The sequence below is a fragment of the Oncorhynchus clarkii genome, chromosome 32, assembly GCF_045791955.1.
Source record: "Oncorhynchus clarkii lewisi isolate Uvic-CL-2024 chromosome 32, UVic_Ocla_1.0, whole genome shotgun sequence".
Classification (NCBI taxonomy): Eukaryota; Metazoa; Chordata; class Actinopteri; order Salmoniformes; family Salmonidae; genus Oncorhynchus; species Oncorhynchus clarkii.
In genome coordinates, this window is record NC_092178.1 from 34,860,305 (window position 1) to 34,883,440 (window position 23,136).

The 23,136-nt window shown below is 43.8% G+C and overlaps 2 protein-coding genes across 2 annotated transcripts in view; one reads left to right on the plus strand and one right to left on the minus strand.

Moving 5' to 3' along the window:
• Positions 1-19,106, minus strand: part of LOC139391761 (ephrin type-A receptor 7-like) — a 186,366-nt gene extending 167,260 nt beyond the window's left edge. Inside the window, exon 1 of the mRNA XM_071139295.1 lies at positions 18,970-19,106. Coding sequence (XP_070995396.1) covers positions 18,970-19,048 — 79 coding nt within the window. The 5' untranslated portion in view covers positions 19,049-19,106. The remainder of the gene's footprint in view (positions 1-18,969) is intronic.
• The window catches only part of LOC139391961 (uncharacterized), a 590,779-nt gene that overhangs the window by 246,861 nt on the left and 320,782 nt on the right, over positions 1-23,136 (plus strand). The window lies entirely within an intron of this gene.

Genomic DNA, 23,136 nt, shown 5'->3' on the forward strand with positions numbered 1-23,136 from the left:
ACACAGTAGAAAAAAAGGAGAGTCTATATACATTGTGTGCAAAAGGCATGAGGACGTAGGCGAATAATTACAATTTTTCAGATTAACACTGTGTGATAAATGAGTGATAAATGATCAGATGGTCATGTACAGGTAGAGATATTGGTGTGCAAAAGAGCAGAAAAGTAAATAAATATAAACAGTATGGGGATGAGGTAGGTAAAAATGGGTGGGCTATTTACCGATAGACTATGTACAGCTGCAGCGATCGGTTAGCTGCTCAGATAGCAGATGTTTGAAGTTGGTGAGGGAGATAAAAGTCTCCAACTTCAGCGATTTTTGCAATTCGTTCCAGTCATAGGCAGCAGAGAACTGGAACGAAAGGCGGCCAAATGAGGTGTTGGCTTTAGGGATGATCAGTGAGATACACCTGCTGGAGCGCGTGTTACGGGTGGGTGTTGCCATCGTGACCAGTGAACTGAGATAAGGCGGAGCTTTGCCTAGCATGGACTTGTAGATGACCTGGAGCCAGTGGGTCTGGCGACGAATATGTAGCGAGGGCCAGCCGACTAGAGCATACAGGTCGCAGTGGTGGGTGGTATAAGGTGCTTTAGTGACAAAACGGATGGCACTGTGATAAACTGCATCCAGTTTGCTGAGTAGAGTGTTGGAAGCAATTTTGTAGATGACATCGCCGAAGTCGAGGATCGGTAGGATAGTCAGTTTTACTAGGGTAAGTTTGGCGGCGTGAGTGAAGGAGGCTTTGTTGCGGAATAGAAAGCCGACTCTAGATTTGATTTTCGATTGGAGATGTTTGATATGAGTCTGGAAGGAGAGTTTACAGTCTAGCCAGACACCTAGGTACTTATAGATGTCCACATATTCAAGGTCGGAACCATCCAGGGTGGTGATGCTAGTCGGGCGTGCGGGTGCAGGCAGCGAACGGTTGAAAGCATGCATTTGGTTTTACTAGCGTTTAAGAGCACAGAGGGAGACAGAGGGAGACAGAGGGAGACAGAGGGACACAGAGGGAGATCCAGAAATGGAGAGAATTAAATCAGAGGAAGTGTGCCTGTAGAACCAGTGTATGTTCGCATTTCTTTGCTTAACTCGGCATGTGCATTTTGTGTACAGTAAGAGCGTGTGTGTACCGAGAGCTCTTTCTCCTCCTCTCCTGGCTGTGGTGGTTATGGCAGTTAGTATTGGTGACTGAGGGGAGGAGAAGAGCTGGCTACTGGCACTTCCTGTGTTGGCCCCATCTGCCCCAGAGAGAGACCAGCCACCTCACCCTCTGACCATCTGACCACACATTACATCCTTACCCCTCAGCGCATCTCACCACACACACCATCGTTACAGACAAGCACGCGTTACTACTATTTACACAGTAGCTCCACAGAATGTATAGAACACTAACGCAAGTACGACCAAAGACTCTAGAAATCAAAGATGCACCTAGACACTCTGAACGTGCCACAAACACCGCCACCTCTTAGACGAGCCCTCACTAACATAAATATCCCTAATAATATAAACCATTTAGCAGACACTTTCTGTCCAAAGCCACTTAGTCGTGTGTGCACAAATGTTACGTGTGAGTGGTCCTGGGAATCGAACCCACAATCCTGGTGTTGCAAGACTGGATAAAAAAAAAATAACACTCACAGAGACCGCAAACGGAACGAAAACCCAGAGCAGACACAGAGGCAAACACACTAAGCCAACACATTACACGGCAGGGAGCGTCAATAATTACACACAATTCCATTCGGAGACATGCCTTGCGCTTGCAGCTCCAGCGGAGGACTAATTCTGCCCTCATGCGTCTTTGGCGCGAGCACACACACATTCTCCCTTCATGCATCTTTGGCCTCTAATAACCATGGCTACAGTGCTGTGTTTCTGCTTGAGGCTGGAGAGAGGCTGGTGGAAAGCCATATAATGAAGTGAACGAGGGAGGAAAAACATTTCGGTATTTGACATTTATTTCTCTGTGTGTGTGTGTGTGTGTGTGTGTGTTTTTTGCCACAGGGACATAATTTCTATGTGTGTAAATGGTATCCACACAGCATGGGGGTTCCTAAAGTATAGTATGTTGAGTTAATGACAGACAGGAGAGCTGGGGACATGCATGTGACCTACTTTGTACAGTACCCGTCACTGCAACCTTAAATGGTGTCACCATTGCCGTGTTGTGCTGCTATTTCTATTGACTTGGCCAAAGCTTTTGATACGGTACGATAGACCATTCCATTCATGTGGGCCAGCTAAGGAATATTGGTGTCTCTGATGAGTTTTTGGCCTGGTTTTGTCTAACTACCTCTCTCAAAGAGTGCAGTGTATAAAGTCAGAACATCTGCCGTCTCAGCCACTGCCTGTCACCAAGGGAGTACCCATCTCATCCATTTATATGCAGATGATACAGTCTTATACTCAGCTGGCCCCTCCCTGGATTTTTTGTTAAATGCTCTACAACAAAGATTTCTTAGTGTCCAACAAGCTTTCTCTACCCTTAACCTTGTTCTGAACACCTGCAAAACAAAGGTCATGTGGTTTGGTAAGAAGAATGCCCCTCTCTCCACCGGTGTGATTACTACCTCTGAGGGTTTAGAGCTTGAGGTAGTCACCTCATACAAGTATTTGGGAGTATGGCTAGACGGTACACTGTCCATCCCTCAGCTCATATCAAATCTGCAGGCCAAAGTTAAATCTGGACTTGGTTTCCTCTATCGTAATCCCTCCTCTTTCACCCCAGCAGCCAAACTAACCCTGATTCAGATGACCATCCTACCCATGCTAGATTACAGAGACATAATTTATAGATCGGCAGTTAAGGGTGCTCTCGAGCGGCTAGATGTTCTTTACCATTTGGCCATCAGATTTGCCACCAATGCTCCTTATAGGACACATCACTACACTCTGTACTCCTCTGGAAACTGGTCGTCTCTGTACACCTGTCGCAAGATGCTTATAAAATGCTAATTTAGAAAACCCTCTTAGGCCTCACCCCCCCCTATCTGAGATATCTACTGCAGCCCTCATCCTCTACATACAACACCCGTTCTGCCAGTCACATTCTGTTAAAGGTCCCCAAAGCACACACATCCCTGGGTCGCTCCTCTTTTCAGTTCGCTGCAGCTAGCGACTGGAACGAGCTGCAAAAAACACTCAAACTGGACAGTTTTATCTCACTCTCTTCATTCAAAGACTCAATCATGGAAACTCACTGACAGTTGTGGCTGTGTCAACCTGATGTATTGTTGTCTCTACCTTCTTGTCCTTTGTGCTGTTGTATTCAATATTTATACCATGCTTTGTGCTGCTACCATGTTGTGTTTCTACTATGCTGTGTTGTCATGCGTTGCTGCTTTGCTATGTTGTCGTCTTAGGTCTCTCTTTATGTAGTGTCTCTCGTGTCGTGATGTGTGTTTTGTCCTATATTCATAGATTTTTTTTATCCCCTGTCCCCGCAGGAGGCCTCAGCCCCCGTCCCCGCAGGCGGCCTTTTGGTAGGCCGTCATTGTAAATACGAATTTGTTCTTAACCGACTTGCCTAGTTAAATAAAAGGTTAAATAAAATAAATAAATGCCCAAATGAACCCAGCATATATTTATTAAATCCACAATTGTTCCAATACAGTGTAGTTGCACACAAGCAGCAATGAAACACACAATGACCTTCTTTACCCTTCAGCGAAATCATCCAGTGTGTGTGTGTGTGTGTGTACAGTCACCCTCCTCCTCTCTCTATCCCCCCCCCCCTTCTCCTCCCTCTCCGCTGAACAACTGAATACTAAGGGGCCCGTGCTGGCAGGCTACATAACACCGCCACTCAGCCCGTTACAGTTATCCACCACCTACACTGCTCTCGCCAAGGACCCCACGGCTAAGACCCTTTCATTGTGAACAGCCGTCTCCTGGGGGGGGGGGGGGGGGGGGGGGGGTAGCCACTTCAGAGGAACCTACTCTGCTCGTTGGCGGGGTGTGGGTGGGACAGGGGTGAGGGAGGGAGGCAGGTTGTAAAAGCGACCGAGCCAGAGCCGTGTGATTTATGTATTTATTCATCGCAGAGGAAACCGTGCGGTAAAAAGGTCGGGCAATATTCCAGGTCACTGGTCAAACCCACACTGAGGAGGAGGGGAGAGGGGAGGACAGGGGGAACGGCGGGCCCCATTGTATCTGAGATGGTGAGGTGAGCGTGTGTTAAGTTCCCCTGGTCCGAGTTTGAAAGGTTAAATGCCTCTCCAAAAGGGGGGGGGGGGGGGGGGGGGGTAATGCTTTATGTGCCCCTGCCAGCTGAATTTCCTACATGACTGTCATTACCAGAAGGGGATAGGAAAGGGGGCAGGATTGCACACAAAGACACGTTGGGTGTGTGTGGGTGTGAATGAACTGTATGTGGGTATACGTGTGTATACACAGCGCATTTAATTGAAGCCAGTGGTACTTGTGCCTAAAAGCCTAATCAGTAAGCACGCTGTTTAACTGAGGAGCTGACGGCGCTGATAAGCGCCTGATTAGGAGCGAGGATATTTCTCTCTGATTGCACCAGACCTTTTCCCTTGTCACTGGATGGGACTCCTGTTATGTTAGCGCCAAGTGTGATCAATCTCTTCACAAACGTGCCTTTCAAAACACAAGAACCTTGTTTTGTATCAATTCAACCCAGGAGGCCTTCCAATCAAACATGTATTGGTTGCTTTAAAGCCCAGCCCCGTCTGCTCAGGGAAAAAATGCAATCACTCACATGCGAAGTGTGTGACCTCCTATGGCTAACACAGTGGTTTCCCCCTTTGAAACGTGGATGAAATCAGTGCATTACGGAGACGTCTGCTCTGGCGCATTGCACACGTCACATTCGCAGCACGGGGCGTGTTGACGACGGAGGAGGAGGAGGAGGAACACGATGCCACGAGTATGAAATGAGGCGCAGATTTGAGTGAGATCGGGGAAGCCACTGCAGAAGTGGCCCTGTAACACAGAGAGTAGCCCACAGGCCCGTCAAAATGCTTTAGGGGGCGAGAAGTGAGAAATGTAATTGTCAGAAGTCGCCTTCACTTTGCACACGGTCGTTCGGACGTCGCCGCAGCATTGGACTAGCGGGCGGACATGAAAAGCCCATTAGAAGCACTCTCAGCCTGACGAACCCTCCCCCCCTCCCGGCGAGGCGAGCACCGACACAGCGTGATGGGGAGAGGGGAGGCTCATGTGATGGGATACAGACATTAGCAGGGGTGGACGGTGGACACGGCATTCTGTTTTCACATCTCGTTTTGTCTTTAATGTCCTGTCCAATATGGAATCCCTGGATAGATGGGCACATGGCACAGACCCTCATGTCATGTTCTACAAGCCGCAGAACTCAAATCTCAGAGGTTTACATTCTAGTGGATGGCTCAACAGTGGCAGCGAGATGCAGTACTTCCATGTCAGGATACAACAGAATACATCTGAAGTACACTGTACGCCCTGCAAAACCGACACATGGATATTCTGATCATTTGCTGTGTAATGGAGACATTGAGGAGTAGTCATTGTGTGTGTGTGTGTGTGTGTGTGTGTGTTCCTCTGTGCCCTCACCCTGACCTGTGACACAGCAGGTAATGCTGAAGTCTAAACCAGGCTAGATTGAGGCCGATCGTCTCAAAGCCAACAGCTGTGAGAAAAGAACCAGCACATTTAACCGTTGGTAATAGCAAACGGCACATTCGGTCGCTATATAACCTCGGTACCAGCCTCTTTAGCTAATCCACTCCCTGTCGTCCATGTCATGTGCCAAAGAGAATTTCTGCCAATCTCCAAATATGAACGTTCTATCATTAATGAGCTTGAGGAGTGCAGTATCTTTGGCAGTGGCAAGAAGGGGCAAGGAGTGGGATGTTAGCTAGAGAGACTAGTACTATAGGACCTATGGAAGAATTTGGCTTTTCCTTTCCCACTCATCTCGTATGCCAAAAGCATAAAAGTTGAGTACTTTCAGGGCCGGTTTCTAAGCATCAAATTAAGCCTATTTCTGGACTAAAAACCACTTTCAAATGGACTAAAGTGATCCGTTCAATTCCACTTGGACTACATAATATACTGTATAGAATATGTTGAGGAGCTAAGTCCCTTTGCATGAAATCGTCTCCCGGACAACCACTCAATTCTTATCACTGTACAGTATACACAGAGGAGCGAATACATTCGTCAAGGCAACGTCGCAAACCAATGGAAAACAAAACAGCAGCACTCCCTCCCTTTCCCAAGGTAAAAATGTGTTCTATATTAATGAGGCCTTTTATACTTTAAACCTGAATAGATGTATGTGCTTGTATTCATGTGAGATAATATGTGTGTTGCAAGTGGAGGGGCACACATTTCTGTTGTTTAAAAAACAAAACTTCTCTCCGACCCCTGCTACTGTCTTGACCAGCTCCCCAGAGTCCCACTCTCCATGTTCATCTCCACTTTGAGTTTAGCAGCTACTGAATATTGACCGTAGTGGCTTCATTGAACCCCTGCTCGTTTGAACAGCTTGGGTGGTGGACGATGGAAACACCCAGAGCAGAGTGGAGCATGTTGAGGCTTCTCACCCTGCAATACCTATGTATGTGTAGCGCGCGGAGATGTGTGAAACATCGGGTGTTCCGCGGGCGTCGCCTCATTAGCGAGCTTTTGAAGTGGCGCGATCGGCTAAGACGCTTGAAGGACAGTCGTGTGTTTGTGAAGAAGGGGTAGCGAGTTTGCGCCAAGCATGGCCCGAATCGGAAGTGGTACGCACTAAGCAAGCAGCGTGACGTCCTCTACACATGCTAAAAATGACACACACTATTGTTCTTTATTCCTAAGTCAGAATCTGCCATTGAGACCCATCTATCCCAAATACCCCCATTCTCAACTAGAACCAGTATAACGTCCCCTAATCATTCCTCACTATCCAATGGGGCTAAAGCATTAGCTAAAAAAAACATCCATCACACACACACACACACACACACACACACACACACACACACACACACACACACACACACACACACACACACACACACACACACACACACACACACACACACACACACACACACACACGAATAGAGTCTGTCCTTACAGGGGAACAAAGGAAAATCAAGCGACCCCCTCGGAAGGCTTTAAAGACAGACAGACACAATCAATCAATCCATCGCAAAGTCAATGTTAGCCTTTGGTAAGTAAGCAAATGCTTTAGAGAGCAGCGAGTCATTGTGGGAACTGTTGGACTTTATTAGGCTATAAATCCCTTATTGGAGAGCTGCTGTATGTACCAAAGGTAAGGTGACAGGTTAGGATGCTCCCTTGTTTCTCTCATCCCAGTTTCCCTCACCCCCACCCTCACCCTCCCCTTCGGTTACGCCCTCCTTTCTCTCACCATGGACCTGGCTAATTTCCTCTCCTTTCCTCTCGCTCGCGCCCTGCCATCAAAATGAGATGGCACCAAAAAGCCCAGAGGGAGAATGTCACAGACACGCCTGCCAACTTCACAAATCACTGCGACCTTTCGCACACAGCGAGGTCACCACTGTCAGCTCCAGAACCCCTCTGCCTCAGCCAACAGAGAAGAACCTGGGATCTGAGCCCACACGTTGACACTCACAAAAAAAAAGGGTTTGCACCAATCACAGCAAATTTGTCAAATTAGACGCAAAGGAAGGTGACTACTTCGGGTCGTCTGCTTTCGGAGCATGTACCACAATTAATTTCAGAGAGTTCAGGATAGCATAATGAAGCATAGAATCAAAATGAGTTGACTGTCTGTCATGGGGCCAGTGCTTTAAGGTGGTTAAAGTCTGCAGATAAATAAAAACAGCTTGACGATTGTCATAAGTCTTAAATTTGCTAAATTGAAGAAATTCATGAAAACTAAAATGAGCTTTTTGGTCTTCATTTAAGGTTAGGGTTGGGCATTATGGTTAGCAGTGTGGTTAAGGTGAGGTTTAAAATCAGATTCAATGAACAGTGATCACTCTGCAGAGCTGCCTCCAGAACATGATTCATGACGATATAGGTGTGTATGCAGTCCATCGACTACTAGTATTACACATTTTTCCAATATCAGAGCTTGTAATATTTGGTTACATGAGCTTATTTTGAAGTTAGGGGTTTGGTGTGTCACAACATCTATAGATATAACCACTTTCGCAGTAAAACATTTTTCCCCAACCGCCCATTTCATAAATGGGAGAAATTCGAGAAGAAAAAACATGGTTGTGTTTTGTTCTACCTCAGGTAGGGGCATCTCAAAAACTAAACCCCTATTTGAGGATGAACCCGATGAACCCAGAGGCTACGCTGCAGTTTTAACTCGGGCTGCGACTCCCCATCTTCTCTCCTCTGCAGAATGGGTGATTACGGAGGGGAGGGGAGGAGGGGGAGCAGTAAATGAGATCCCGATGAGATGCCAAGGTGTGTTAGCGTCAAGGCGTGGGGAATGAGAGAGCGGGCCACGAGCTCCAGATTGACTGCGTGAGGAGGGGAAGACACCCCGCACTGCCTACAGGGCCCCCACTCGTATTAGTTCTCGTTAACTAAGCCTGGGATGTGAGACGCATGGTAATGTGGGGATGCACACACACACACACACACACACACACACACACAGGTGCATGCAGAAATCCGAGGAGACACAAAGAAACGCAAATTGACACAGAGACAAACAAAGAATTACACAACATGATTTCAAAAACATGAACACACACACAAACAGACCAGAAAGACATTCAATACCAGGCATACATTATGAAGATCCACTAAAAAGCACAATGGCTACATTCATACAATTCTGATTGTTTGCCCAATTATTGACCTACAGGATCAGAATGGCTTACCTTACTGTGACCCTTTAAGTTAAAAAAAATAATAAAAAAATCAAATTGTGTAAATTGGGCATTTCATTCTTATTAGGACAGGTACGTGTATGAACGTGGCAAATGATCTCTAATAATACAGATTGGATGGAGAGGAAGTGGAACAACAGACAGAGGCAAATTCCCCCCCTGTGGCGAGCCCCACTTACAGGGCTGCCAAACCCAGCCTTCAGAAACACATTGCTTTCACAGCAATTCATCGCTGTCACAACATCAAATTAGAACAGAGCTTCCAAGCCAACCGGCCAGCATTCAGAGGAAACGACTCAAGCCACCGACACAAGAGCTGTGTGTGTAAAGCGCTCTACAGCATTATAGTACTCTCAACATGTTTGTGTGTACACTCTGCGTGTGTATGTGTGCATAAGTATGCAGAAAGACTGTGTTCATGTGTGTACAGTAAGAAAGCCTGTGTGTGTGTGTGTGTGTGTGTGTGTGTGTGTGTGTGTGTGTGTGTGTGCATAAGTATGCAGAAAGACTGTGTTCATGTGTGTACAGTAAGAAAGCCTGTGTGTGTGTGTGTGTGTGTGTGTGTGTGTGTGTGTGTGTGTGTGTGTGTGTGTGTGTGTGTGTGTGTGTGTGTGTGTGTGTGTGTGTGTGTGTGTGTAAGCAATAATGACATGTGCATCTGTGTCTAAGTGAGATTTTTCTGGTTAAACCTGCACTGCGTAACTACACTGAACAAAATGTACTTCACAACCGAAGAATTTCTGCACAAACTGTCAGAAACCGTCTCAGGGAAGCTCATCTGTGAGCTCATCGTTCCTCACCAGGGTCTTGACCTGACTGCAGTTCAGCGTCGTAAGCGATTTCAGTGGGCAAATGCTCACCTTGGCACATTGCTGGAGAAGTGTGCTCTTCACAAAAGAATCCCTGTTTCAACTGTACCGGGTAGATGGCAGCTAGCGTGTATGGCATTGTGTGGTCGAGCGGTTTGCTGAGGTCAACATTGTGAAGAGTCCCCCATGGTGGTGGTAGGGCTATGGCGTAAGCTACAGACAGTGAACACTGTTGTGCCATTCATCTGCCGCCATCAGATCCTGCTTCACCATGTCGTAAGGATCTGTACACAGTTCCTGGATGCAGAAAATGGCCCAGTTCTTCTATGGCCTGCATACTCATCTGGATCGACGTGCACGACAGCGTGTTCCAGTTCCCGCCCATATCCAGCAACTTCGCACAGCCATTAAAGAGGATTGGGACAACATTCCACGATCAACAGCCTGATCAACTCTATGCGAAGGAGAAGTGTCTCGCTGCATGATTTCAAGTGGTGGTCCCACCAAATACTGGCTAGTTTCCTGACCCACGCCCCTACTTTTTTTTTTTTTTAAAGGTTTCTGTGACCAACAGATGCATATTTGTATTCCCAGTCACATGAAATCCATAAATTAGGGCCTAATGAATGTACCTCAACTGACTGATTTCCTTATATAATCTGTAACATCTTTAAAATGGTTGAATGTAGAGCTCATATTTTGTTTAGTGTATGTGTGCACAGGTGTTTTTGGAGAACCTTCCGGCAAGAATGCAGTATTTTGTCTAGATTTGAATAAGATATACCAGAAACCCCAGCTCTCATTGTATGTCACCGCTGGGATGACGTAGAAGCAACATCCGCTGTGATATCTAGGGTAGCATAGTTTGGCTGTGGTAACTGGTGACAACCCAACAGAGTCCAGAAATTTGAGACTGAACGCCGATGCGAGAACAGTCGTGGGCAAGATTGAAGACAACTCTATAACATTTCAGCAACACTATCTTCAGAACGGGTACAATTTGTTTTAAACTCAATGTAATATTCACGTTGTCAGCCAGAAAGGTAGCTAACGTTAGCTAGCTGGCTACCTTGACATTGCTAACTTCGCTAGCTACATGGTTGATAATAGCTACGGTGTATTTCCTTGCCTGGTAAAATATAGCAATATGATGACACGCATTAGTTATCACCCATGTGGAAAAAGAAAAGCAGTGCAATATAATGAATTGACTATCGTAGCTCTGCGTTCATGGAAAACGACCTTGGGTAGCTAACTAATAACATTACTGGGATGGCCCCATGATTCTCGAGAGCTATGGCTATGAAGACGTGTATGGATTATAGAAGTGTTATACATGACTCTTCTGCATGAAAATCCTTATCATATATACACTACCGTTCAAAGGTTTGGGGTCATTTAGAAATGTCCTTGTTTTTGAAAAGCAGAGCAAATTTTTGTCCAATAAAATAAGATCAAATTGATCAGAAATACAGTGCAGACATTGCCAAGAAACTGAAGATCTCGTACAACGCTGTGTACTACTCCCTTTGCAGAACAGAGCAAACTGTTCTACCCCAGTCTCAACGTCAACAGTGAAGAGGCGACGCCGGGATGCTGGCCTTCTAGGCAGAGTTCCTCTGTCCAGTGTCTGTGTTCTTTTGCCCATCTTATTTTTTTATTGGCCAGTCTGAGATATGGCTTTTTCTTTGCAACTCTGCCTAGAAGGCAGCATCCCGGAGTCGCCTCTTCACTGTTGAGGCTGACACTGGTGTTTTTGGGTACTATTTAATGAAGCTGCCAGTTGAGGACTTGTGAGGCGTCTGTTTCTCAAATTAGACACTCTAATGTACTTGTCCTCTTGCTCAGTTGTCCCCCGGGGCCTCCCACTCTTTCTATTCCGGTTAGAGCCAGTTTGTGCTGTTCTGTGAAGGGAGTAGTACACAGTGCTGTATGAGATCTTCAGTTTCTTGGCAATTTCTCACATGGAATAGCCTTCATTTCTCAGAACAAGAATAGACTGACGAGTTTCAGAAGAAAGTTCTTTGAACCTGTAATCGAACCCACAAATGCTGACGCTCCAGATACTCAATTAGTCTAAAGAAGGACAGTTATTGCTTTTTTAATCAGACCAACAGTTTTCAGCTGCGCTAACATAATTGCAAAAGGGTTTTCTAATAATCAACTAGCCTTTTAAAATGATAAACTTTGATTAGCTAACACAATGTGCCATTGGAACACAGGAGTGACGGTTGCTGATAATGGGCCTCTGTACGCCTATGTAGATATTCCATTTAAAAAATCTGCCGTTTCCAGCTACAATAGTAATTTACAACATGAATGTCTACACTGTATTTCTGATCAATTTGATGTTATTTTAAGTGGACAAAAAAAAGTGCTTTCCTTTCAAAAACAAGGACATTTCTAAGTGACCCCAAACCTGTTTACATAAAAGATCATGTAGTAAACTCTACAATCACAAGTGTTGTGTACATGGTTTTTTTCTGTAGGACTCCAGTTTTAAAGAGCCCCAGACCATCGAGGGCCACAGGCAGGGGTGCACAAAGAATTGGACAGGAAGACCTCGAAAGGGCTGCCTGACCGCAAGAAGAGAGGCTGGCCCGAGATGAAGGTTAGTCAAAACCATTGCCTGTGGTACTGTTAACCCTTTTCACAACATTATAATCATATCATAAACATTTGGCTGCGTTCTGCAATTTCATGTTGCTTCTTATCATTACAGACTAAATTGCAAAGAGCTGTCCTTTGAAGAAAGAGGAGAGGTGCTGGGTAGTCCATCTGGATATCTATCTACCTGTAGGTCTGCTAATTTGAAGTGTAAACCGTCAAGAGCATAGATATCCAGGAAAAGAGAACAGTTTAGTAAATCATTATAAAACCATTCCAAAAGCACAATCACGATGACTAGATGCTAGATTTTTGTATTGTTTCTCACGCAAGTTTATTGTTGCCCACACAAACTTCCCCTATTAACATGATTTAAATGTTAGGTTGTAGGCCCACCTCTCCTTGTAGGACCACAATTCTGAGTACTATGGTAGGTTTTCACACTTCCCCGGGACCCACCAAGTCTGACAACAGGGAAGGCTCCGGTCCTTCCCAGCTCAAAAGGTGGACTTACAGCACCCTGTGTTGCGTGGCGACATCTCCTCGAAGTTGGAGCAGAGCTCAGCAGTTGTTGGCGGTGGCACTTCAAAGAGTCATGGGTTATCTAATTGGGAGCCCAATCTTCTCAACACGGACTCTCTGATGTTCTGGGATGTCGCTGTAGTCCTGTAGTTTTCAATACGCAGACACTTCACCTTCAAGACTTATTGTAGAATCTCCTTTAGCTAAAAGATAGCAAATGTTATTCAGCGATTCTCAGGCAGCCTATTCTCAGGCACACTATTGTTACTGTTGCATCACGTTGGATAACCACTAGCGACTTATTAGAGCTTTTGAACATTAAAAAAGTACAAAAGGGACATATTGCAGCTTTAAGCGAGATTGTGTGTGTGTGTGTGTGTGTGTGTGTGTGTGTGTGTGTGTGTGTGTGTGTAAGTAACAAAGCTATATGTGCGTATGAGCAGCATGTGTGTGTGTGTGTGTGTGTGTGTGTGTGTGTGTGTGTAAGTAACAAAGCTATATGTGCGTATGAGCAGCATGTGTGTGTGTGTGTAAGTAACAAAGCTATATGTGCGTATGAGCAGCATGTGTGTGTGTGTGTAAGTAACAAAGCTATATGTGCGTATGAGCAGCATGTGTGTGTGTGTGTAAGTAACAAAGCTATATGTGCGTATGAGCAGCATGTGTGTGTGTGTGTAAGTAACAAAGCTATATGTGCGTATGAGCAGCATGTGTGTGTGTGTGTAAGTAACAAAGCTATATGTGCGTATGAGCAGCATGTGTGTGTGTGTGTAAGTAACAAAGCTATATGTGCGTATGAGCAGCATGTGTGTGTGTGTGTAAGTAACAAAGCTATATGTGCGTATGAGCAGCATGTGTGTGTGTGTGTAAGTAACAAAGCTATATGTGCGTATGAGCAGCATGTGTGTGTGTGTGTAAGTAACAAAGCTATATGTGCGTATGAGCAGCATGTGTGTGTGTGTGTAAGTAACAAAGCTATATGTGCGTATGAGCAGCATGTGTGTGTGTGTGTAAGTAACAAAGCTATATGTGCGTATGAGCAGCATGTGTGTGTGTGTGTAAGTAACAAAGCTATATGTGCGTATGAGCAGCATGTGTGTGTGTGTGTAAGTAACAAAGCTATATGTGCGTATGAGCAGCATGTGTGTGTGTGTGTAAGTAACAAAGCTATATGTGCGTATGAGCAGCATGTGTGTGTGTGTGTAAGTAACAAAGCTATATGTGCGTATGAGCAGCATGTGTGTGTGTGTGTAAGTAACAAAGCTATATGTGCGTATGAGCAGCATGTGTGTGTGTGTGTAAGTAACAAAGCTATATGTGCGTATGAGCAGCATGTGTGTGTGTGTGTAAGTAACAAAGCTATATGTGCGTATGAGCAGCATGTGTGTGTGTGTGTAAGTAACAAAGCTATATGTGCGTATGAGCAGCATGTGTGTGTGTGTGTAAGTAACAAAGCTATATGTGCGTATGAGCAGCATGTGTGTGTGTGTAAGTAACAAAGCTATATGTGCGTATGAGCAGCATGTGTGTGTGTGTAAGTAACAAAGCTATATGTGCGTATGAGCAGCATGTGTGTGTGTGTAAGTAACAAAGCTATATGTGCGTATGAGCAGCATGTGTGTGTGTGTAAGTAACAAAGCTATATGTGCGTATGAGCAGCATGTGTGTGTGTGTAAGTAACAAAGCTATATGTGCGTATGAGCAGCATGTGTGTGTGTGTAAGTAACAAAGCTATATGTGCGTATGAGCAGCATGTGTGTGTGTGTAAGTAACAAAGCTATATGTGCGTATGAGCAGCATGTGTGTGTGTGTAAGTAACAAAGCTATATGTGCGTATGAGCAGCATGTGTGTGTGTGTAAGTAACAAAGCTATATGTGCGTATGAGCAGCATGTGTGTGTGTGTAAGTAACAAAGCTATATGTGCGTATGAGCAGCATGTGTGTGTGTGTAAGTAACAAAGCTATATGTGCGTATGAGCAGCATGTGTGTGTGTGTAAGTAACAAAGCTATATGTGCGTATGAGCAGCATGTGTGTGTGTGTAAGTAACAAAGCTATATGTGCGTATGAGCAGCATGTGTGTGTGTGTAAGTAACAAAGCTATATGTGCGTATGAGCAGCATGTGTGTGTGTGTAAGTAACAAAGCTATATGTGCGTATGAGCAGCATGTGTGTGTGTGTAAGTAACAAAGCTATATGTGCGTATGAGCAGCATGTGTGTGTGTGTAAGTAACAAAGCTATATGTGCGTATGAGCAGCATGTGTGTGTGTGTAAGTAACAAAGCTATATGTGCGTATGAGCAGCATGTGTGTGTGTGTAAGTAACAAAGCTATATGTGCGTATGAGCAGCATGTGTGTGTGTGTAAGTAACAAAGCTATATGTGCGTATGAGCAGCATGTGTGTGTGTGTAAGTAACAAAGCTATATGTGCGTATGAGCAGCATGTGTGTGTGTGTAAGTAACAAAGCTATATGTGCGTATGAGCAGCATGTGTGTGTGTGTAAGTAACAAAGCTATATGTGCGTATGAGCAGCATGTGTGTGTGTGTAAGTAACAAAGCTATATGTGCGTATGAGCAGCATGTGTGTGTGTGTAAGTAACAAAGCTATATGTGCGTATGAGCAGCATGTGTGTGTGTGTAAGTAACAAAGCTATATGTGCGTATGAGCAGCATGTGTGTGTGTGTAAGTAACAAAGCTATATGTGCGTATGAGCAGCATGTGTGTGTGTGTAAGTAACAAAGCTATATGTGCGTATGAGCAGCATGTGTGTGTGTGTAAGTAACAAAGCTATATGTGCGTATGAGCAGCATGTGTGTGTGTGTGTAAGTAACAAAGCTATATGTGCGTATGAGCAGCATGTGTGTGTGTGTGTAAGTAACAAAGCTATATGTGCGTATGAGCAGCATGTGTGTGTGTGTAAGTAACAAAGCTATATGTGCGTATGAGCAGCATGTGTGTGTGTGTGTGTGTGAGCAGTGTGTGTGTGTGTGTGTAAGTAACAAAGCTATATGTGCGTATGAGCAGCATGTGTGTGTGTGTAAGTAACAAAGCTATATGTGCGTATGAGCAGTGTGTGTGTGTGTAAGTAACAAAGCTATATGTGCGTATGAGCAGCATGTGTGTGTGTGTGTGTGTGTGTATATGTGCGTATGTGTGTGTGTGTGTGTGTGTGTGTGTGTGTGTGTGTGTGTGTGTGTGTGTGTGTGTGTGTGTTTGCCTGTTTGTGTACTGAATTTAAAATATTTTTCTGAGTTACAGTTCATATCAGGAAATCAGTCAATTTTATGAAAACCATTAGGCCCTAATCTATGGATTTCACATGACTGGGAATTTTTTAAACAATCAGGTCGGGGTGTGAATCAGAAAACCAGTCAGTATCTGGTGTGACCACCATTTGCCTCATGCAGCACGACATCTCCTTCGCATAGAGTTGATCAGGCTGTTTATTGTGGCCTGTGGAATGTTGTCCCGTTCCTCTTCAATGGCCGTGCGAAGTTGATGGGATATTGGCGGGAACTGGAACACGCTGTTGTACACGTCGATCCAGAGCATCCCAAACATGCTCAAATGGGTGACGTGTCTGGTGAGTATGCAGGTCATGGAAGAACTGGGACATTGTCAGCTTCCAGGAAGTGTGTACAAATCCTTGTGGCATGGGGCCGTGCATTATCATGGTGAAACATGAGGTGATGGCGGCGGATGACTGGCACGACAATGGGCCCCAGGATCTCATCATGTGCATTCAAACTGCCATAGATTTTTTTTTAAATTAATTGTGTTCGTTGTCCGTAGCTTATACCTGCCCATACCATAACAACACTGTCACCATGGGGCACTTTGTTCACAAAGTTGACATCAGCAAACTGCACACCCACATGCCCCTATACACATGGTCTGCACATTGTGAGGCCAGGTGGACTTACTGCCAAATTCTCTAAAACGACGTTGAGATGGCTTATGGTAGAGAAATAAACATTAAATTCTCTGGCAACAGCTCTGGTGGACATTCCTGCAGTCAGGATGCCAATTGCACACTAGCCCAACTTGAGACATCTGTGGCATTGTGTTCTGTGACAAAACTGCACATTTTTAGAGTGTCCTTTTATTGTCCCTAGCACAAGGTGCACCTGTAGAATGCTGTTTAATCAGCTTCTTGATATGCCACACCTGTCTGTTGGATGGATTATCTTGGCAAAGGAGAAATGTTGACTAACAGAGATGTAAACAAATTTGTGCACAACTTAAAAATTAGCTTTTCGTGCATATAGAACATTTCTGGGATCTTTTATTTCAGTTCATGAAACCAACACTTTACATGTTGCGTTTATATTTTTGTTCAGTGTACATGCAATGTGTGTTTGCGCAGCCTGGCTCAGCTGTGCTTAGCCACTTCCAGAACTAACCCTCGCCTGGGGGACGTAGGCGATTATGTGCTCTTCCTCCTCTGAATCCCAGCATCGATTAGGACGCTTTACTGAACTCACCTGAGCCAGACTTCTGCCTGCATCAGAGCCAGGCTCAATACCTCACAACCAGAGAGAGAGAGAGAGAGAGAGAGAGAGAGAGAGAGAGAGAGAGAGAGAGAGCCCACTGGCCAGACTATTTTACTGGGTAGAAAGGGGGCATCGATAAGCCAGCTTTCTCATGTTGTCTTCAGTGTTGAAGTATGAGAGAGTGTAAGGGAATGAGACAAAGGAAACCAGTTACTCTATGCAAGTGTTAGCCAGAATATATTCTGACCCTACGCATGCTTACTTATCTTCTAAGTCTTTCCAAATAGATTATCAACCATTTAGTATGCAATTCCTACTCATAATTGGTTAAAATCACACGATGCACACCTATGATGTCATTGGAAACACTGATCTTCCTCTATTATTTTTCTTTACTACAAAACATTGAAACATGCCATTTTCACATATGTTGATGTTGGGGTGGTGCTGGAGACTATGAATATTAAGTAGAACATTTTAGAAATGTCTTTTTAACTGAACTTTGTCCCACTCAAACAGCTGAAGATGTCACGTGCTTCAGTCGACAACGTTCAGGATACGTTCCGCTATTGCCATGCACTTTTTGCATCATGTGCAATGTCTCAGGAGAATGAGAAAAAAAACAGCGACAGATCCTACAGGTGACGCAAAAAGTCAGGTAAACAATTCTTTCCTGTGGATATTTTGATATCCACTTCCTACCTTCAAAAAGGACAACCGGTGAAGTGTAAAAAATCAGTCGAATTAACATTCTGGATTGTAGAGACTCTTGCGTCTGTTTTACAGCGACTGCTTTCAGACTGAATATTCATGGGGCAACCATGGTAATAATCTGATGTTTAGGCAAATCGACATTGGGTCTGACTCTATTCTGTCTGTACAAGTGTCAGATTAGAGGACAGCAATGTTTCCTTTTACATCTGGTTAACAATGTGAATGCAGAGATGTAGCTTTTGTGCTGAAATGTTTTTTGCTGTTGACAGTAGCATATCACTTCCTGACATTTAAGCAATGCTTTTTTTAAACGCTTTCCAGACTAATATTTAATGAACAGTGGGCTACTTTTAACAGCATGCGCATAAAAACTACAACATTATTACAATGTTGATGCGAGACTACTACAGTCCAAATGTAACGGTTTCCGCTCAAACTCAAAATGATACATGGACGCAGTTTGTAACAATACGATTGTAGGATTATGCATTTGCTACAAGATAACAGTTTTATGAATCCTTGTCCGAAGTCGGTAAACAGTACTTGACACCTCGCTTTTATTTGTTTAACTTACATATCCCACCATTTGATCTATTTTGTCCACATGTTTAACTGTCACTTGGCTACTGAAAAGAAAAGAGATGCTTAAAGCTGGCAGCTGTTTGAAATGTAGGCTGATGTTCGGCTACAAAACGATCTAAGGAGGCTTTCATACAAAATTGGTTTGGAGAGGTTTTTCAGAACGCTAACCCCCCCCCCCCCCCCCTTTAAATGTTAGAAACTCCTCCAAGGTACTGAGATTTACTTAAAATGTACAAATAGGCATACATATAGGCTACAACGTCGTAGGCATCTCTGAAACTTCCGCATCGCCGTGCAGGCACCTGCAACCGGACTGGCAATTCTGGAGTCTGGACATTAAATCATCCACTTGCGATGAGCCGTCCCGTGGGGGAAAACAAAAAACATATAATCGGTTTCCACATACCTTCCTCAGCGTAACAGCCCTTGTTTCCATTCAGCAATAACATCCAAAGCACCGAAATTAGCGTTTTAAAAAGCTCCATGTTTGACTGTCCAGCGTCGCGGAGCTCTGGTCATCTCTCTCTCCCGCTCGCAACACACCACTTCGATGGTAGAGCCGTCCGGGCTAGTGCGAACTCCGCTCACTACGCCGCGCATTTGACATCTCGGGGGAGGGTGTTGCGCATCAGATTGACATCATGCAAGTGCAATGAAGGAAGAGTTCGAAACGAGGGTACAAGAAAGTCGCCTATCAAAGCGCACTGAAATGAATCGCAATGCCAGATGTTTTCACTTGTCGAATCTTCCCCGCTTTGTGAAACATATATATATATATATATATTTGTTTCCACCTCGCCTTTGATTAAACTGAAGTAATGGCAGTGTTGGCTTGGCCGGTCGAACCTTCAGCTTTCAATGTGGGATAGGTGAGCGAAAGGCTAGCCATAATATTTACGAATCTTTCATTTAATGATTGGATCATATACATCTAGATTAAATTAATAGACTAATTAGATCTAGATAATAATGAAGGGAATGAAGCAAGGAGGAATGCAAAATCGAATGGCTATTAAAGATGGCTACAAATGTTGACTAGTTGAATAATTCATTAATGGAATACTTGTTCAACACTATTAGCTGACATTGGTCATTTGTTGTTGTCCAATTCTGAAAAATCAAACGACAGACTAGTCCTTGTATTATTCAGTAGTATGTTGAGATATTGTAGTAGCCTAGCCTATAGGCTGCGTTAAGCCTACACTGTGTTTATTGCAGCCTGTGTATACTTTTTTGAGTAATGATTGCCAAAGGAAAGAGAGAGAATGAAGGAAATTGGATTCAGTTTCACTGATTTGCATCCTGTACAAAGGAATACCTATGCTGCAAATAATTTGAGTTTATTGTATTGACATGTGTGGGCCAAATTGAGCATGTTATTTTTTTTCAGCTGAGGAGGCAAAACAGTTCATTGGTCTTAGTCAACAGTAACATTTTTGCAAACAGACCAAACTGATGAGGTGAAACAGGTTGTGTCTCACAATTTAAAAATCAATTTATCTGCATGATAGCTAAAGGCAGATGTTGTGGACTTCGAAACCTTTTCATTTTTTAATGGAATCCTTTGCAGTGTTATGGTTAAGCAACCCAGTCGTCAGCTCTCGTACATTGGTAAAAATAGTTTTTCTAAAACCCGATAACACAAAAAGACAGCACAACTAGTCGAATATCACGCTTGGTAGAAAGGAAAGGCTTTCATCCCAGCTTTAAAGTACAGAGGCAAAAACACTCTGATTTGGATCAGAGACAGTTGAGGTATTTAGCATGTTATTGTCATAATTATTTAATGCCTGCACAATTTTCAAAGCTTGGTCTGTGTCAAAATGCTTGTATGAATAAACATATAAATTATATAACAGGTTAAATCTAACAAGGTGGACCGATAAGGGATTTACAATGCATAGACTGCCATAAAACAAACAGCTGAAGTCGGAAGTTTAAATACACCTTAGCCAAATACATTTAAACTCAGTTTTTCACAATTCCTGACATTTAATCCTAGTAAAAATTCCCTGTTTTACGTCAGTTAGGATCACCACTTTATTTTAAGAATGTGAAATGTCAGAATAATAGTAGAGAGAATGATTTATTTCAGATTTAATTTATTTCATCGCATTCCCAGTGGGTCAGAAGTTTACATACACTCAATTAGTATTTGGTAGCATTGCCTTTAAATTGTTTAACTTGGGTCAAACATTTCGGGTAGCCTTTCACAAGCTTCCACAATAAGTTGGGTGAATATAGGCCCATTCCTCCTGACAGAGCTGGTGTAACTGAGTCAGGTTTGTAGGCTTCCTTGCTCGCACAAGCTTTTTCAGTTCTGCCCACACATTTTCTATAGGATTGAGGTAAGGGCTTTGTGATGGCCACTCCAATACCTTGATACCTTGTTCTTAAGCCATTTTGCCACAACTTTGGAAGTATGCTTGGCGTCATTGTCCATTTGGAAGACCCATGTTGCTTTAATATATCCACATAATTTTTGTTCCTCATGATGCCATCTATTTTTTGAAGTGCACCAGTCCCACCTGCAGCAAAGCACCCCCACAACATGATGCTTCCACCCCCGTGCTTCACAGTTGGGATGGTGTCCTTCGGCTTGCAAGCCTCCCCCTTTTTCCTCCAAACATAACGATGGCCATTATGGCCAAACTGTTCTATTTTTGTTTCATCAGACGAGAGGACATTTCTCCAAAAAGTACGATCTTTGTCCCCATGAGCAATTGCAAACAGTAGCCTGGCTTTTTTTATGGCAGTTTTGGAGCAGTGGCTTCTTCCTTGCTTAGCGGCCTTTCAGGTTATGTTGATATAGGACTCTGTGGATATACAGTGCCTTGCGAAAGTATTCGGCCCCCTTGAACTTTGCGACCTTTTGCCACATTTCAGGCTTCAAACATAAAGATATAAAACTGTATTTTTTTTGTGAAGAATCAACAACAAGTGGGACACAATCATGAAGTGAAACGACATTTATTGGATATTTCAAACTTTTTTAACAAATCAAAAACTGAAAAATTGGGCGTGCAAAATTATTCACCCCCCTTAAGTTAATACTTTGTAGCGCCACTTTTTGCTGTGATTACAGCTGTAAGTCGCTTGGGGTATGTCTCTATCAGTTTTGCACATCGAGAGACTGACATTTTTTCCCATTCCTCCTTGCAAAACAGCTCGAGCTCAGTGAGGTTGGATGGAGAGCATTTGTGAACAGCAGTTTTCAGTTCTTTCCACAGATTCTCGATTGGATTCAGGTCTGGACTTTGACTTGGCCATTCTAACACCTGGATATGTTTATTTTTGAACCATTCCATTGTAGATTTTGCTTTATGTTTTGGATCATTGTCTTGTTGGAAGACAAATCTCCGTCCCAGTCTCAGGTCTTTTGCAGACTCCATCAGGTTTTCTTCCAGAATGGTCCTGTATTTGGCTCCCTCCATCTTCCCATCAATTTTAACCATCTTCGCTGTCCCTGCTGAAGAAAAGCAGGCCCAAACCATGATGCTGCCACCACCATGTTTGACAGTGGGGATGGTGTGTTCAGCTGTGTTGCTTTTACGCCAAACATAACGTTTTGCATTGTTGCCAAAAAGTTCAATTTTGGTTTCATCTGACCAGAGCACCTTCTTCCACATGTTTGGTGTGTCTCCCAGGTGGCTTGTGGCAAACTTTAAACAACACTTTTTATGGATATCTTTAAGAAATGGCTTTCTTCTTGCCACTCTTCCATAAAGGCCAGATTTGTGCAATATACAACTGATTGTTGTCCTATGGACAGAGTCTCCCACCTCAGCTGTAGATCTCTGCAGTTCATCCAGAGTGATCATGGGCCTCTTGGCTGCATCTCTGATCAGTCTTCTCCTTGTATGAGCTGAAAGTTTAGGGGGACGGCCAGGTCTTGGTAGATTTGCAGTGGTCTGATACTCCTTCCATTTCAACATTATCGCTTGCACAGTGCTCCTTGGGATGTTTAAAGCTTGGGAAATCTTTTTGTATCCAAATCCGGCTTTAAAATTTTTCACAACAGTATCTCGGACCTGCCTGGTGTGTTCCTTGTTCTTCATGATGCTCTCTGCGCTTTTAACGGACCTCTGAGACTATCACAGTGCAGGTGCATTTATACGGAGACTTGATTACACACAGGTGGATTGTATTTATCATCATTAGTCATTTAGGTCAACATTGGATCATTCAGAGATCCTCACTGAACTTCTGGAGAGAGTTTGCTGCACTGAAAGTAAAGGGGCTGAATAATTTTGCACGCCCATTTTTTCAGTTTTTGATTTGTTAAAAAAGTTTGAAATATCCAATAAATGTCGTTCCACTTCATGATTGTGTCCCACTTGTTGTTGATTCTTCACAAAAAAATACAGTTTTATATCTTTATGTTTGAAGCCTGAAATGTGGCAAAAGGTCGCAAACTTCAAGGGGGCCGAATACTTTCGCAAGGCACTGTAGATACTTTTACTGTGGATATAGATACTTTTGTACCTGTTTCCTCCAGCATCGTCACAAGGTCCTTTGCTGTTGTTCTGGGATTGATTTACACTTTTCACACCAAAGTACGTTCATCTCTAGG